Here is a 16,916-nt window from a genome sequence, read left to right on the forward strand (position 1 = left end):
TCCTCTTTGTGTGCGTGTCCTCACCACCACCCGATTTTCGGGTGAGCCGCGCTCTCGTCCTGGCATTATTATACCGAATCCACCGTACTCCCGTCGCACTCCCGTCCCGAGACTCCCGAGCCCGAGCGGAGAAGCGTGGCGGCGCTGGACGGCCACGGCACGACGGCACGGGACACGGGACGGTGTATCGGTAGTACGGGTCGGCACGGCACCGTGCAGCGCGTCCCGCGTCCGCCAGCACTAGACCAGCAGCGAGAGCGGGCGGTGGACTGTCGAGAGCGTGGAGGCGACGAGGTGGTGAGGTGAGGCGGCGGAGAAGGAGAGCGGTCGCTGGCGCGGCTCACACGTCTGTGCGCCCCGTGCGGTGATATGCGAGAGCGAGAGGAGAGCCGCGCAACGCCGGGTAAACGTTCACTGGCCGGAGCGGAGTAACGCCGCGCGCGCGTTTTCGCCGGACGGAGTCGGCGGGCCCCGACGTGGCCGCCCGTCGCGCGAGTTTCTGTCAGAAGTCGTGCCCCGAAACGCCCGGCGGCTATGACGGGTCTGACACGGGCGTCGTAGATCGGCCGCCGCCGTCGCCGTCAAAGGAGTCGTTGCGCGCGTATACGCGCGCGGTGTCTCCGACCTTCCAAGTTCGGCCGGGGGCCCCCCGCCCGCCCCCCCGTACGACATGGCGGGCTTTCGTGACAGGGACAGGGCCCTGTTCCCGATCCGGAGCATCTCCGCGATCGTGCAGATCTTCAAGAATCAGCTGGAGAACAGCGCCGAGCCGGACCTCGCGCTGCTCTCGATCCTCGTCGGCGCCGTCGAGAACTCCCTGACGTGCAACCGCGTCTTCACCCCCCAGGAGAACGCCGTCTACGACGAGCCCAAGCTGCCGCCCGTCGAGTACCACATCGCCGAGGCGCTCTACACCAAGTTCCACGCGGTAATCAAGGGCGCCGTCGATCTAACCGTCTACGACACCAAGTACGCCACCCGGGAGCTCGTCAAGAAGGTGTCGGACGTGATATGGAACTCCCTCACCAGGAGCTACTACAAGGACCGGGCGCATCTGCAGAGCCTGTACAGTTACCTGACGGCGAACAAGCTCGACTGTTACGGAGTAGCCTTCGCCGTGGTGGCCGGCTGCCAGGTTCTAGGATTCAAGGACGTGCATCTCGCCATGTCGGAGGACCACGCGTGGGTCGTGTACGGGGAGGATGGTACGGAGACCGCGGAGGTTACATGGCATGGTATGTGGTTGCCTGATCTTGGACTTCCGACCGTTGAAGATTGAAAGATCGCAATTTAATGAGATGTCCAGGACGGATTTTTTTACAGTATGCTTTACATTTTCCTTTGGAGGCTGTTGGATTGGAGTAATCTTGAATTTGCTTGTTTTTGAAATTTGTTTCTTTGTTATTAAGATAATATAATGTCTCCGTGTAAAATTCTTTGATGTATGTAGAATGACAGAATTGAATCCCGATCTTTTTCTTGACTTGACCATTAAGATCCTACACTTGCGACTTTAAAAATCAAGGGTCAGAAGTAATTGCAATTTATTACCAGGTAAGGGAAACGAGGATAAACGCGGGCAACCGGTGGAGCCTGGGGTAGCGTCTCGATCGTGGTTGTATTTAAACGGCCAAGCGATGGTGTGCACTCGTGCTCTGGAAGTGGCTACCATAGTGTCCGCTATAAATCCTAGTCTGAATGGGACTACCGACGCGGCCGAGGTAGCGTTGCTCCAGCAGGAGTTGCTGTGGCTGCTGTATGACTTGGGCCATCTAGCAAAGTATCCTATGGCGCTTGGTAACCTGGCCGAGTTGGAGGAGGCTGCGCCTACGCCTGGGAGACCACCGCCTATAGACCTTTTTCAGGTTTGTGATTCTAACTAAATTATCAAACAACAAAATGCTGTTCATCTGCACATGCGTATACGTGTTATATACTGAACGTAATATTTTTGTAGGAAGCCGTAAGATCGGCAAGGAAATACTATGGAAACGCGCACGTCTATCCCTACACCTATCAAGGTGGATATCTGTACCGGCATGGATTACACGTCAACGCGTTTGCGTCGTGGGCCGACGCCGCGGATGTTTTGCGGAAGTAAGTATCTGACGCATAATTTTTCTCTGTAATCTTTTTTTGCACGCACTTAATGCGTTCGTTGAAACTGCGTACCTTTGAACAACGGTGAATATGTTAAACGCTTCATTGATATGCGGTTTGTTAGCGGTGAGTAATAGAGTTCTATGCGCGACAGATACGATTATTCGCGGGACGACGGGGAAATATACAAGGAATTGCTGGAGATCGCCAACGAATTGATACCGCACGCGGTACGCGTGGACGAGCGTTTATTACGGCAGCCACGTTCCTTCGCGTACCTGCTGAGATTTTACGATGGTATTTGTCAATGGGAGGAGGGCGCCAACACTCCCGTGCTGCACATAGGTTGGGCCCGTCCGCTGGTGGGCACGATCTCCAAGTTCGACGCCAGTATACGCGCCCAGGTTGTCATAGAGTGCTACGAAACGGAGGCCAAGCAGAAGGAGGAAACGGCGCACAAGAGGGAGACGAGTCCCGAGGAGACCCTGAACAACAACAACAACAATTACTGTAAGACCAAGGAGAGAGGAAACGCGGCGCGAGATTTGATCAAGAGCCTAGAATCCAAAGTGCCCTCCAATTCGGCGTCGACACATCCCAGTATTCAAGCACTGACGGCGGCCTGCAGCGAGAAGATACTTAATAGAGATTACCTGCTACAGGGCGGCGGCGAGCCGTTCGTCGCGCCGTCGGACGACGCTCTACCACCGGCGCCCTCCACTTCCAAGGAGAACGTCGAGCCTGAAGTAGTGACTGACTCCGAGAACGAGAGGCCGAGGATAACGTTGTACAGTCAGAAGATGAAGGGCCTCAAGGATCTGCTGCTCGCGGAGAAACTCAACACCCACGCGATATCGCTGCAGCTCACGGCGCAGAGCCAGGTACAAATCGGTAAGAAGTCGCGCGGCGGCGACGACGTAGGTGTCAGTCAGCGTCCCAAGAGGACGCGTCGGGAATAGTATAAGATCCTCGACCGACGTTTCGGTATAGTAAAGTATTGAAAGTGCCACCACACACACACTTCTCGAGAGATTAAAACTCTCCGCTCGTGCTCGCCGAGCGGAGGATACGGGACGCGAAACGGCCAAGCTTATTCGGCGCGGCCTTGCGCAAACCAAGTCATTAAGGTATACCGACCTCCTCGCTCTCGGTGTCTCCCGCGCCGGGGCGCGGATTCTCCTCGGTTAGACTCCTCCGGAATCTCGACTCGAGAGCGTCGTGATGAATTTCGTGCCGTTTGATTTGAATGAAGCCCTCCACGGTGCTCCTCTCGTTTTGCAACGATGCCGCGAGTTCTTGCGAGACAACGTTTACGTTACCGTCGGGGATATATCGCCGTTAGTACATATATAGAGTATAAAGTAGGTAATGGAGAGAAAATTTGTAGAAAAGTACAAAAAAGTTTTTCCCCAACTTTTTAAGTTAATAGACGGATAATCGCGAGTCGCTCTCCCGTTGTCTCGCTGAGATCGTCAAACACGTGACTCGAGTATTTTTGTCTGTAAATATATCTCTCTTGATTCTTCCACAGTGCGTATATGGAGCTGTGACTTGCGGTATAAGAGGGGGCGGAAAGAGTGGAAAAAGAATCGAATATTGTACCTAAATCTGTCTCCGCGGGTAGACCGATCTTTTTTGGAGCACAGTTATTTATTCTACGAATTATACAATTTGCCGATGATAATCGCCGACGGGCGCGCTCGTCGGCGACCGTCACTTTGTCATACGTATATAATCTCTTGTTGCACTCTTATTTATTGATTCACGTTTTTTCTATTTGAGCTATTGCACTATTGATAATTACGATTGACAAGTTGCCGTTAATGTTTTTTACACTTGGTAGTTGAACTTCTGTTAGAATTACGCTTCTACGATCTAGTAAGGGAAAACACATTCCACTCCGCATGTGGTGCAAATTAATTAAGTTCTTACCTTAAGGTATTTTAAGCATCAAATTCTCGCTTATTTTTATAACTATTTATTTTCGGAATAATTAATTAATTTTAAGTATCTGTATTTGTAAGACTTTTCTATTTTACTGTTTGTCGAATAGGAGCGTTAGACAGTTCGTCATCCTGATCTTTGAATCTGAACCATCTGAGTGCGAAAGATGATATCGCGTTTTTAGTATTGTTGTCGCAAATCGCGTGTCGTTTGATCCATCGGTCGTGCGTAATCTCTCTTCCGTTTTTAATATAAGAAAACGCGTTTGCTTGTCCGGTGATGAGACCTGTGAACTGTCCGTGGCGCTCTCATTCGCGCGCTCTAGAGATTCGTACTCGTTTTGTCTCTCATTCTTTTTAATCCGTCGTGAAAAGAACAGAATGGCGACCCTTACGATCGCACTTCGCGTTGTGACTATGATCATGTTCAGTTAATCGTCGACCCACGCGCAGAACCGATAGTCACGCTTCTTCGGCTATTAATCGCCTTCAATCAGACGCGGCTCTACGATTAAACCTATGATTTTTTTTTAAATTAATATTCTCTCTCTCTCCCGACTTTCGCAGGTGATCGATACCCGTCACCTGCGTCCGTAGTACGTAAAACTCGCTGCATTCGCATGCCGGACGCGGCCGGGATTCTTTGACGATGTTTAAAGCGGATTGTTGTAGAGTATGTTGTTGACAGGAATGAAAATATAATGTCCGAGCTGATCGACGATAACTTAATAATGAAGGGCGCTATCTTACTGTGATGCTGAATATATATATACTATATTATATTATATTATATATATAAAACAAAGTATATATATATATATATAAATATAATTATACGATTTAATAACCGTAGTTGATAATGAGCGACGCGATACGATTCCGCGAACGCCGTGTCGCGATTTATAAAACTAATTAAACGACCGTAGTATTAACTTTAATCAAGGAACATGGAATACCGATATCGCAATGACAGTCCGTCGCTTGTGGCGCGCGCGTACCAAAATTCACACACAAGATTCTTCTGCGGAAAGAACAATGTTGTATACATCGACGATCGTCTTCGTTGAATTTTTGTTACCGCCTCTCTCTTTCTTTCTTTTTGTATGAATTTTGGTATTCTGCTGTTAGCATTGTCTTCTTTCGATGTGTACCGTCACTCATTGAGGCCGAGTTTCACCGGCAGTCTGATTCGCCTAAATCCGAGCAGCGATTTCTTAAAGAAAAAAAAATGGATCCGTGATACAAAAATCCCCCGTTACTCAGATCTAATTAAATACATAATCATTGATAATACATTACATAATTATGAAATAAATTACATAGTTATAAAATAAATTGATAGTCGCCCGCTTAAAAATATTTGCAAGCGGCAGCTCTTGACAGAGACTTCTTAAAACAATCATCTTTCTGATCATGAAATATATAGTCCCATGTACATATGTACCTTTTGTAATATATTCTATATTAATCATGTATAATCTACATATACATATAATCGTTGCTCCGAATTAGCCGCAACCGACTGACTTTGGTGCGACCGGCATTTTGGAAAAGAAAAGAACGAAGATTGCGCGCGTTAACGACTCTCCAGAAACGAACGCTTCGTCCAGAGACAAGACGAGCCTCTGAGATCTCGCGGATCGCAATCGCGATCAAACCTTCTTTCTTTTGTCATACACACCTCCGTATACACACACCTCCTGTTCAGTATTCTTTCCTCGTCCACGATAACGGAGCGTTAAAGACTACAGGGATTATAATGTGCATAATGGTAGGGCATAGTAGGTGAAGATATGGTGCATCAGAACAGTATTTTTGTATTTTAAACGGAGGACGCGCCCTCCGGTCGACGATATTATCGGTGATGTTTGCGAGCGTAGGAAAACAGAATGTAACAATCGCCGGGACGACGGCGTTAATTGGCGGACTTATCGTGAAGCATTATACCCTTTTCCGGTTTCTTTCGCCCGGGATATTCCGGGATGTGTGCGATCGTCAATCGCGCGAACCAGGCAAATCTTGCGTGCGGGTGAGACGAACGACGACTTTGAGAAACTTTCGAAAAAAATGACGATTACGAGAACGGAGAGATAAGATCGTCACGCGAGATTCGTCGCTTCTTTGCCAGTCACGTCTTCTCACCTTTGTTCGCAAACGATTGTTCGGAATTGCGATTCTTGCGCACAGGGTGTCCTCGCCCTCATCCCGAGTTTCGACGTCGAGATTGTTATTCTTCGAGTTTAAGACGGACCTTTATTAGCGAAATTGATGAGGCACGCAACCTTTGAGGAATCCCTAGTGAAACAATTTCTTATATTTTCTCAGAAATTTTCTAAGAATTTTTCATATTTTAGATTTATGAACAATTGTGAAAAAATTCTGAAAAAATATGTAAAAATCTGAAATATTTTATTATCCAAAATTCTCTTTTATTCTGAGAAAATCTTAGAATTTTCATAGAAATTCTGAATAATAATATGACAAATTCTGAGACATTTTTCCACCAGGGATAATTTTTAGATTTGTCTGCAATCAATCAGGCAATTTAGGCAACTTCCTCACGAGTATAATTTTTACTATGTTGCGCTTCCTACAAAATCGCCGCAAAGAAAATATACATCTCCAATTTGTCGAGATAATGTCTCGTCGTTAAAGCTCGACTCGGGATGAAGGCGGGATACCTCGTAGAATGTGAAAAACTGTACACGATAGATGGTAGATTAATCTCCGTCTTTTTTATCCGTGCCCTTCTCACTTCCAACTCCGTATTTTACCGTAGGTAGAAAATAGTACTCGCCATAAACTCTTTTCTTCTTTTTCCTTTTTTAAAAATGCGACCACTCGAAGTTGCCTCGCTTTTTATTGTGAAAGAAGGTCAGGATGGAACGATCGACTTGTCTGTAGAATCATTTTATTCGTCATTCTATTACGTCAGAGCATATTTTAACATATTATACAATATTTGGTATCAGCCAGTGAGAATTTGTATCGCCAGGAAGGAATATTTTATTATAAGATACGATCAACACACATTATATTTTGTTACGTACAGCTGAATAAGTAGTGCAAATCAACGAATCATCAATAAAATAAACCAACTGCGAATATATAAAATTTTGTATTAAACAAAATATGCTCTGCGTATTTATTTGTCCGATTTTCTTAATAAACGTTCGACGCGTATTTCCTCGGTTTTCCGAACGATTTTATCTACGATTTTATAGCCACGATCTGGATTGTACCTCGAAGTTCTCTGAACGCAAAGACCGCTAACTGTCGATCGAATCCATCCGGTATATTTATTTATCTTTGTGTGCCATAAAGCCCGCTTGCTGAACGTGCATGATTCATGCTGCATAACTGCGACGACACGTGCCAGCCACGCCGTTGGTTTCCTTATGAATGCTTTATAGGATCGATCAATCCTTTCGTTATGCGCAACTCATTCCGCTTGTTTTCCGTCGTTTCCTTGACACTGGCGCACACTCACACCGAGCCTCTGATGCGAAACGAAATCTCAAATGCGAGTATATATAGTTTAACTTACACGATTAAGAGCCCTATTGTTCGCGTTGCTTTCCGTAGGATTGGCACGTCGGGCTCGTGACACGACATGACGAAGCTTCCGAGACGGTACAAATATCCAAAGGATGTTGCAAAAGACGCTCCAGATTGTAAATCGTCTTCTGAACGTCCCTCGGATTTTGCACTGTCGTTCCTACACGGCTTCAACCGGCAAGAGAACACAATTGGAAATCTCAAAGACTCGCGTTCCTGTCGGGAACGTCTCGTCTGCTCGACTCGTCGTGCTTTCTTAATTTCCATGACAGACGGACGATATGCGATATACTTCGCCGGTTAAAGAGCTCTTGCAACGAATTTAATTCCCCATTACGAAATCTGAACTCCTGTGCAAACGTGTTTTATCAAAATAGCTCTTTGAATATCTACTATTGCGTGCGACTCCTTTTCCCGATCGTTGCACGTCAATCATCTTTTGCGCGTCTGTGAGACGCGCTTTGAGATTTATTCGAACGATAAAACTCATCCAGAGCTTCGTAATGGGGAGATGTATTTCCACGTGAGGGCGTGTTAATTAGAGGTATATAGGAAAAAAAAACGCTACACTAGAGTAAAACTAAGTCCGAGTGTTTAAACATCTCTACGAGTAATTACACTTGCTATAAGCATAACTTCTCATGTACTTAAGCGAACGAAAAAAAAAAAAAAACCGAAGAGGAGCCTCGGTGACGTAAGCGTTACACGCAGAGCTGCGTGAAATATTACTTCACAGTGTTTCGATTATAAGGCAGATCAAATATTCTCTCGCATAATCACTTTCCTCTCAGAAAGCGCAGTAATCGGGGGCGTTCCCTTCGGAACGCCGATATACATAGATCTAGAGATTAGAAACGAGCTAATTATCGATACAACACACATTTAACGCATTAAATAATAGACAGTGAGACATGGAGAAAATGGACCGTGACGCTCGCAAGGATGGAGTAATATTTTGCTTGTCTCTGATTACACCTGATAACGATAAATCGCGTCGAGATCGACGGCCCGGATGCGACGGGCGGTCGTGAACACGAGGAGAGAGAAGAACGAGGGAAGACGGAGAACATCCCGCGCTATTCTTCCGCCAATGCGATTAGAAAGGATAGGCGTATCGCGACACTACGACAGCAACAGCCAGTAGCGAGCCGCCGGAATCGCGATATCGCGCGGCATTAGAAAAAAAAGCCGTAGCTCCTTCTTGTCTTAGGATACAAAACGCATAATCCGATCCCTCGTGAGTCGGCTGGATTCTGACTATTATGTCCGGCGTATCGAGTATTAAGGGACTGTCGCTGATGCCGGTATCGCGACACGGCGGCGAGCGAGCGTTTTTCGCGTGGTCTCGAACCGAAAGGAGTGTAATCGCAGCTAATTGTTAAACTGACAGAACAGTGAGACAGACAGATCTTAAGGCATCATGGAAATGTCTTGTTTTTTTCTGTGGATTACAATAAACTATTTTATTCTAACCGGTGGTAAAGGTTCAATCGATCCCTGTCGTCCTATCCACTCCTTACGCGTGTACTATACTTCCGTGTTGCGTAAAGAAACTGCTTTTAGAACGCTGAAAATATACTCTACGCTTGGTCCTTTCAGGAATGAGGATATCGTTAAAGTACACATTTCTCTTTATTGATTGACTTACGGTCTTCGGGGAACGTCGCTTTCATTTACATCATGTCGAAATTATGCTTCGTCACTTATTACAAAAAAGAAATTCCTGGCAGGAAGCGCGTCGCTCTCGTGCCGGTGTCCGCCTTTAACGCGTGCGACGTTCTGTATTAACACTCTATAGAAGATTAATATAAAAGGTATAATAAATTATAGAGTTAAAGCGGTCCTTAGCTCGCTAGTAATATTTGGTCATTTGGTCGCTTTTGTAAAATCAAACGTTGATATTGTTTAACGTACATTGTCCTCGTACGGGTGTGGACATCCAGACGCGTACTAATTACTTCATCGAATGATCTAGATAGATAGTTTCGTCAACGCACGAATCCTTGAGTAGAGGAAACAGTACGATGGTAACTTATATACTTTACAATAAAATAATCTAACGAATCTATATAATACAAAGTGTCGAAAGAGTCGTGAACGATATATTATTTTTCGCTCACGGTTTATGCACACTGACAATCGCCTGTAATTTTCTTCGATCGATGTACATACCCTACATCTATACGTTTAGGCGAAGGTCGCGTTAATACTGTACTTACAAAGATCGTTCTCCGAGCCGAACGATTGAAATAAACGCTAACCGATCCAACGATCGGATATAAAGATAATTTGTTCATATTTAAAGAATATTAGCGACGATATGCTTTCATCTTTGTAACTTCTAAGATACTGACAAGAATCAGATAGCTTATTGATTATCGTGTTCACCGTATGAAACAATCACCGGGCGATAAAACATTCTAAATTCATTATTATATTGATTATTGATGATCCATCGTTTGAAAGAACCACTCCGTGAAACGCCGGAGTTGTTGCGCGGCTGCGTGATTCTCATCCTTCAGACGGCGATTTTCGTCTTCCAAGGAGAGTCGCAGATTCTCGGACTCCTGCAAACGTCGATTCTCGTCGCGTAATCGGCGCACCTCGTCCTCTAACGAGAGCCGCAGACGCGTCTCCCTCGCCATTCTCAGCTCGAGAGTGGACAGATGAGACTGCAATTCCGAAACGGGATTCCTGTAAAAGATACAATATTCTCCACTTAATTGTTGAACATCAGCATGCCCGATTAAATACCGTAGGTATGCTTACGCGTTTGCATTACATCCTTCTATGAGTCTGTCGTCGGACCATTCTTGAGCATGCTGCTTCGTCGATCTGTTGGAATCCGCATGTTGATTCTTCCAACAGTCCACGTTCGCGTCGTTGTGAGTTTTCACGTCTTTGATCGGCGTTAGATTATTGTGCGGTTTCATGATTGGATGAAGCGGTTTCGTGACGCGCGGCGATAATCTAAAGGGAAATCATTGCGTTATCAAATGAGTCATTTAATTTAGGGACTTTATATTTTTATCTTATTATTTATTAATAATGTAAAAAAATGATATATAATATTTTGTTAGTAAAATTTAGTTTTTCAAAATTAAACACAATTTTTCGAACCTTTCTTCTTTTGACAATTTATTCTCGCTCGGTGCCGGACTCGAGGCAGTGCTGGCATTCGAGATCACCGTGGCTGGCCTGGCCATCGTCAAGATTACTTCTGACCCGTTGTTCCCGTTTTCCTGTCCATTCGCGGGCAACACGCTCAAGGTGGACGTGCTGTTACCGCACAGATTCTCCCTGGACCTGCACCTGTTCTGGATCTCCAACATATTATTGTTCATCTTGTTCGAGTTTTGATTCGGGCTCATCACGCTATTCACGAGATTGTTATTGACGATCTGATTGTCGTCAGCGATGTAGTCGGGATTGATCAATCTCATCAGGTCCTCCTGCAGCGTGCTAGACGTCAGGTTCGCGGAATTCCGATGCGAGTTCCGCATACCTGGCTTGGGTCGAGGACTCTGGTTTCTGGAGCTGCCGCTGGACGGGGTGCGATTGCCGCCGCGATGCTTGTTGGCACGTCGCAGTCTGGGCGACACGCTGCCCGAGCCGTTCGACAGCTCGTCTTCGCTGGGCATCGTAGTCACCTCGGGACAATTGACGTCAGATATCCTCATTTCCGGCGGCAGACTCGCCGGGAAGTCCTTCGACTGTCGGTATTCGACGCTTACTTTGTGAGGCACCGGTCGCTCCGACATGCTGGTCTTCAGGCAGGTGACCTTCTCGCCTACTTTGAAATCGTGCGGCATCTCGTATTTAATGAGGTCTCGATTATGTTCTCCATTGCTGTCGTTGTTGTGTTTCCTCTCGTTACCACCGTGCTGACACTCCATCTCGTACTTGGCCAGCTCCACGTCGTACTTGCTGTTTCGCCTCTCGTAAATATCCTCCGAGTACTCATAGCCGATTCTCTTCTCGTGAGCTCTTACGTCGTGCTCGTACTTGGCCGCTGACCGATCGATCACCTTCTCCTCTTGCATCTCGTACTTGGAATTTCTGTCCGGTTTTGTGGGCGTCTCATAGTCGTACTTGCCGCTGGATTGCTCGTACTCATTGTACCTGCCCAGATTGTTGTTGCTGCCCGACTTTGGCAGACTGTAAACGGCATTGTGCGCCAACGGGAGGGAATTCGACGGGCCGAGCTTCTGATGGCCGTGATGCTGCACGTCATTCTTGTGGAGCTCCCTTTGAGACGCGTACAGGTTCTCCTGCTTAATCTCGTATCGCTCCTTCTGCAGCTTTACATAATTCGTGGGTACGTGATCCTGACCGCGATGCGCATTGTCTAGCTGCCGCTGATAATTGTCGTGTCGCGCGTTCTCCTGAATCATCTTTGACGACACATAATTGCTCTCCTTCGTGTAATGCTCGTGATTATGCTCGCGATGCTTCGAACCGTCCACGAGTTGTTTAGCGCTGGCGTAATGAGTCTTGTCTTTCTTCTGGCCGGACTTGCTGGGTGTCACGGCTTGGTAGTTCTGTCGCACTGGTAGCGGAGGCGGCGTACCGTCCGGGCGATGATTGCCGTCTTGATCTTGCGGTTCCAGAAGCTCGTACCTGGAATAAAAAACACTTTGTTTTCCTTCGATTCGTTTACCAAGCGTAAAATAATTTTCTATATTAATCGGATCCGATAAAGACGGACGCGGTATTACACGTTCAACGATCGACAGTTTAAAAAGAAGCTTTGTTAATGTTACGATGAGTCGTGTAAGGATTAATGCGATCTCACTACGTTAATCACTCACCAACGATCATCGGCACTACTGTGTCCGCTACTGCTGCTAGTCATTGTACCCTCCAACGGAAACCGTGGATCGTTGAACGATCTAGAGCTCGATCCAGTACCGTACCCGGAGCTGTTGCTCGATCGCGGCGGGCTGAACGATCGATCGTATCGCCGTTGATGCGACATCGCCGTTTGCTGACTCGGCGTGTTATCCGCGCTGGTTACATTCTCGTAATCCCCTTCGTAATTATTCGACAGGTAATGACAGTTTTGTAGCGTGCAGCCTCTATCGTGTAAGAAGAGGGAAAATCTATTTAATGCTTCAGTTGATTTAGTTACTCTAAAACTTTAGCTTCCCGTGAGTTTCATCAGTCTAACTACTTAATTTAAAAGTTGAAACTTGAACTTATAAAAGCGGCGTATAAAAAAATTGACGTAAAATTGGTTAAACTTAATTTTGTATTCGATTTACTTTACGAAGTAATTAAAAATCGATGGAAAGCTCGGAAAACCGGAACAATATAATTTAGGATCCTGTACCTTCGCGGACTTCCGTCGTTGGTCGGCGGTATCACGGTGACGGTAACCTGGGCGCTGGTCTTCAGTAGATCGACCATCTGATCGTGACTTAAGGTCGACACGGCCACCTTGCAAATCTCAACCAGCCGGGAGGCCTGCCTCAGGCCCGCCTGCCACGACAGCCCCATACTTTCGACCTGCGTCACAACGCCGTCAGGCTGGACGTGGAAGCCCAACTGTCCGAGGTTGTTTCTCTTCAACGACAGCTCTGAGGCCGGCGCGCCTTGAGTTACGGCACGCAGCCGAGCCACAATTTCCATTAACTCGTCCCTCTCGCCGTAATCACCGCGTACGTGTATGGTAATACATTCGCCTTGATGATGATACAATCTTAAACTGAACCGCAAAGCAAAGCATAAATGTTAGGCCAATTAATCGTTCGATTTCCGCGAGCGTTTTTATGATAAACTGGTCGTGAATAATGCGCTAAGTGGCGGTTGCGCGATCTCTAGCAAGCAACTTAAAAAATTATTACGATTGGAAGCCAAAGAACTTAATTTTTTCATCAACATGTTAAGAAGTTAAATTTTAAATTAGTAGATGTGCGTGGTAATTAAGTAACATGACATATTAAGAATCTAAGATGTTTACCTATTCGTTTGGGCATGCCATCCGAGCACGCTCACGCACGGAGTGACGAATACTATCTGTCTGGAGTGCTCCTCGATCAACACGATGGTGTCTATACTTATGCCTAAATAACAATCGGTATTCTGATTGCTGTCCTCGAGTATGACTTGCCAGCAAATCGCGCCGCGTTGAGACGCGTCGCAAGAGAGCCTCGGTCGCACCGCTGTCTTCTTCTTGCTGCTGAAGGAGAGCATCGCTGTTCCACAGAAAGGGAAACGATAAATATCTCAGGAATGTCATTAAAATAATTTCAATCTAATTAAATACATTAAATTTTATATTTAATTAGTTATATGAGATTTACCATCACGTTATAATTCAAAATAGAATTTGCTAAGAGTTTAACGTACAGAACTTCTGGCCGGTGTCGACAACTGTGGTGGTAGTATAATTCGTGACAAGATCCTTCAGATACTCCTGTCTCGTCCTCGTAGCCATTGTGGCGAACTTTTCGGATCTGGCGAGAGACACATGTTCGGTTTCATCAATTTTATCGACATACAAAACTGAGAAAGAAAAGGAGACTTACCTGTGAGCCGCATTTTCGGCATTTATGACCTTCGCCAAGATAAAGTCTGCGAAGGCCTTTCCTTTCGTGAATGTCGCACTCTGCGGAACGGGCGGCCCAAATATGGGCACTTCTTTGCTCCTGGACACTGCCACGCTGTACTGCGTGTTATCGGTGCAAGGATTTACGGCTCGCACGATGATGAACACATGTTGAAACTGGGAGCGTATCCTTCGCGGACTGAACGGTAACGCACCAGGTTCCTGGAGAAGCAAATTATCAATGTGAGACCTTGCTACATAAAACGTGTGAGAGTAAAATCACCTGCTCGAAATATCTAAACTTGAAGAACCGGTATCGCGAATGTGCAGATAAATTTCTCGTAGTCTAACGCGATATACGCGACAGGTACATCGCGATCCCGACTAAATATCCAGTAACGTGAATCACGCGGCGGCGATCGCGATGTCTCACGTTGCTTTTTACGGAGCTGGCACAATAAATCTAGAGAGTGAGCGCGCCATACCGTTTCGCCGCGCAATCATTATCGCACAATTGCGTAATCGCGGCGGCCTTAATTTACGACCGGTCGTAAAGCCGTACCTGAAAAACTATCGTGACTATGTCATTTCCGATGTGCCTCTTCCTCAGCAGCTGCTGCCGGTTGTTAGGCGTGAAGGGTAGCATGGTGGACACGTGAAAGGTGACTTCCGTCCCGCGATGCGTCGCCGCTACCGCGTGCGTACCCGTCGAGTCGGTTCTGGTGTCCAGTCCGGCCTTGTAACCCTCGAATCCTCGCAGTCTTATTCTTTGGCCTGTCATGAAAACATGCAATTATCTCAATTGCCCGGCGCGCAGCGGAGAATCGTCGGTCATCTTAGTACGCGTCTTCAGGACGCGCCTGTGTTTGCATATCGAGCGTTATCAATCTTGTTTTCTACGTGGTCACGCACGTTCTTATATTAAAAGAATACATCAAACATGATCCTATCTTTTCGAGAAAAAAAAAGCAAAATAAAACCGAGAATCAAGAAACATGGGAGAAATCATTACACATATGTATTTCGTATTTGTATATTGAATAAGCTCAGTTTATAAGAAAAGAAAGAAATATCAAATTTCCTTGGGTCGTTTCTTGTTTTTAGCATTACGTAAGCTGATAATAGCGTCCACAAATTAACGCGAGATAACCATCGGCCCGCGGAAGCGGCGCGAAACGCAACGCGCGACGCTCGAAGGAAAAAAAAACAGGACGTGCGTTTCTCTTTTAGAAAGCGACAGTAATCGTTAATGGGAATAACTAAGGCGATCGTAAACGCAAAGATTCCACGCGCGGAGAGTCCGCGCGTAACGACCGCGAAATTACCGCCGCGCGTTCGCGGATGATTAGCGTTACGAAGTACAGTAGGTGAAATCATTCCGGGGCATTGAATCGGTTAACCGTCGATAAAGCGAGTCAAACTATCCGCGAAGCGACCGGTGGATCGCCGCGTGTAAATCGCTTTTCCGGCTTGTTTTATTCACGGCGTTTACGAGAGAATAATTTTATCGACTTCCGACGCGAGAGTTTTTCGACTCGCCGCACCGTGTTAACTCGCTTGTTAATATGCACGCGAAAACTTTCCAGCTGCGAAGAGACGTGTATCACTTAATAGATAATAGCAAGCGTAAACTAGAAGAATTGAAAGAGCCCGAAAAGCGATCTGTTAACATTAATATGGATAAAAATGAACAAACGTTCCTAATAAAAGATAAATGCGAAGCATTTGTACTAAAAAAAAAAGTAATTTTTTACTTTTGATTTTTACATAGCAAAACTTTTACTTTTAATGGATGTCCTATTTCATGTTGTAACAAGGAACATTGCGTACCAATGGTATCCAAGAACTCTAGGAAGGCCGGGCCGGCGTGCTGGTTGTTGTACATCTCCTCTTCGGTCCTCTGGCCGGATCGGCAATACAGCACGCCGACTTTGTACCTGCTGGACAATCCCTGCTCGTCCAACCTGGCCACCGCTTCCTCGGCAGCAGGTGTGCCGAGCCTCAGACAGCCCAGCTGTACCTCCGGCGCAACCAGCTCCAGGAGCTCCCTCGTGGGCGGCCGGCCTTGCGGCCTGATGCCGAGAGCCTCCTCCGGCACGGAGCCGCGCAGCGTCAGCAACTCCGACGTGCGCACGATCACGCGGTACTGATTAACGTCTTTGCGGATGCTGATGGCCACCGGTCCCAGCTGTTCGTCCATGCCGAACCAGTTCTGATGCTCTCGTCCTGCGACAGGATATCCCTTATAAGACACTTTGAGCAAATAATCGATGGCGCAGAATTTTCCCTATTTATAAGCATACTTTTATTGTGCTTTAATTGTCCAAAGAAATCAATGTCATTTTTAATTTTTCTTTTAATTAAAAATTTATTTTAAAACCATTAAATTTTCGCGTGCAATAACGCAGATACCAGACGTCTTCTTTGCGTAACGGGCGAGACTCTTTTACATAACGCGACAAAAGATTTGCGCGAGCAAAGGCAAACGTCTTCGTTCACTTACCGAGGAAGTATCGTCGGTAGTAGTGGGCCCCCTCGTCTACGCTCTCAATGGGCAGGGGCCGTTTCTGCAGTGGACAAGTGCTCTTCCACAAGGTCTCGCCGGGCGGCGGCTCCAAGACGGAGACGCCGTAAGACAACGACGGTCTGTGAATTCCGTTGCCCTGAGCGCAGCGAGTGAGGCCAACCTCGCGTTCCCCCTCGCCGCCGATCTCGTTGCGGAAGAAGGGACACGGCTCCAACAGGTCGTTACCTAAAACCATTCA

The 16,916-nt window shown here is 46.6% G+C and overlaps 2 protein-coding genes across 3 annotated transcripts in view; one reads left to right on the plus strand and one right to left on the minus strand.

The window, feature by feature from the left end:
- The first annotated feature begins 270 nt into the window (after positions 1–270).
- On the plus strand, positions 271–9,073 carry Mnn1 (menin 1). Its single transcript, XM_071791346.1, has 4 exons — positions 271–1,235; positions 1,555–1,865; positions 1,958–2,097; positions 2,255–9,073. The coding sequence occupies exons 1-4, from the start codon at positions 671–673 to the stop codon at positions 3,057–3,059; spliced, it is 1,821 nt and encodes a 606-aa protein (XP_071647447.1). The 5' UTR covers positions 271–670; the 3' UTR covers positions 3,060–9,073.
- A 141-nt stretch (positions 9,074–9,214) lies between these two features.
- LOC139820807 (signal-induced proliferation-associated 1-like protein 2) overlaps positions 9,215–16,916 on the minus strand; it is a 57,408-nt gene continuing 49,706 nt past the window's right edge. The window contains exons 4-14 of one of the 2 annotated variants that reach the window (XM_071791339.1): positions 16,655–16,903; positions 15,982–16,377; positions 14,714–14,925; positions 14,132–14,373; positions 13,953–14,059; positions 13,564–13,798; positions 12,934–13,308; positions 12,518–12,679; positions 10,722–12,221; positions 10,371–10,571; positions 9,215–10,295 (exon numbers count right to left, since the gene is read on the minus strand). In XM_071791339.1, the coding sequence (XP_071647440.1) occupies positions 10,043–10,295; positions 10,371–10,571; positions 10,722–12,221; positions 12,518–12,679; positions 12,934–13,308; positions 13,564–13,798; positions 13,953–14,059; positions 14,132–14,373; positions 14,714–14,925; positions 15,982–16,377; positions 16,655–16,903 (3,932 nt within the window). In that variant the 3' untranslated portion in view covers positions 9,215–10,042. Of the gene's footprint in view, positions 10,296–10,370; positions 10,572–10,721; positions 12,222–12,412; positions 12,680–12,933; positions 13,309–13,563; positions 13,799–13,952; positions 14,060–14,131; positions 14,374–14,713; positions 14,926–15,981; positions 16,378–16,654; positions 16,904–16,916 lie in introns of both variants that reach the window. The other variant, XM_071791338.1, reaches the window with a different exon arrangement.

The sequence above is a fragment of the Temnothorax longispinosus genome, chromosome 10 (genome assembly GCF_030848805.1).
Source record: "Temnothorax longispinosus isolate EJ_2023e chromosome 10, Tlon_JGU_v1, whole genome shotgun sequence".
In the NCBI taxonomy this organism is placed as follows: Eukaryota; Metazoa; Arthropoda; class Insecta; order Hymenoptera; family Formicidae; genus Temnothorax; species Temnothorax longispinosus.

Coding starts and splice junctions, on each gene's coding strand:
- Mnn1 (XM_071791346.1), top strand. CDS start 671: ATGGCGGGCTTTCGTGACAGGGACAGGGCCCTGTTCCCGATCCGGAGC. Junction 1,236..1,554: donor CGCGGAGGTTACATGGCATG/GTATGTGGTTGC, acceptor ATTTATTACCAG/GTAAGGGAAACGAGGATAAA. Junction 2,098..2,254: donor GCCGCGGATGTTTTGCGGAA/GTAAGTATCTGA, acceptor TATGCGCGACAG/ATACGATTATTCGCGGGACG.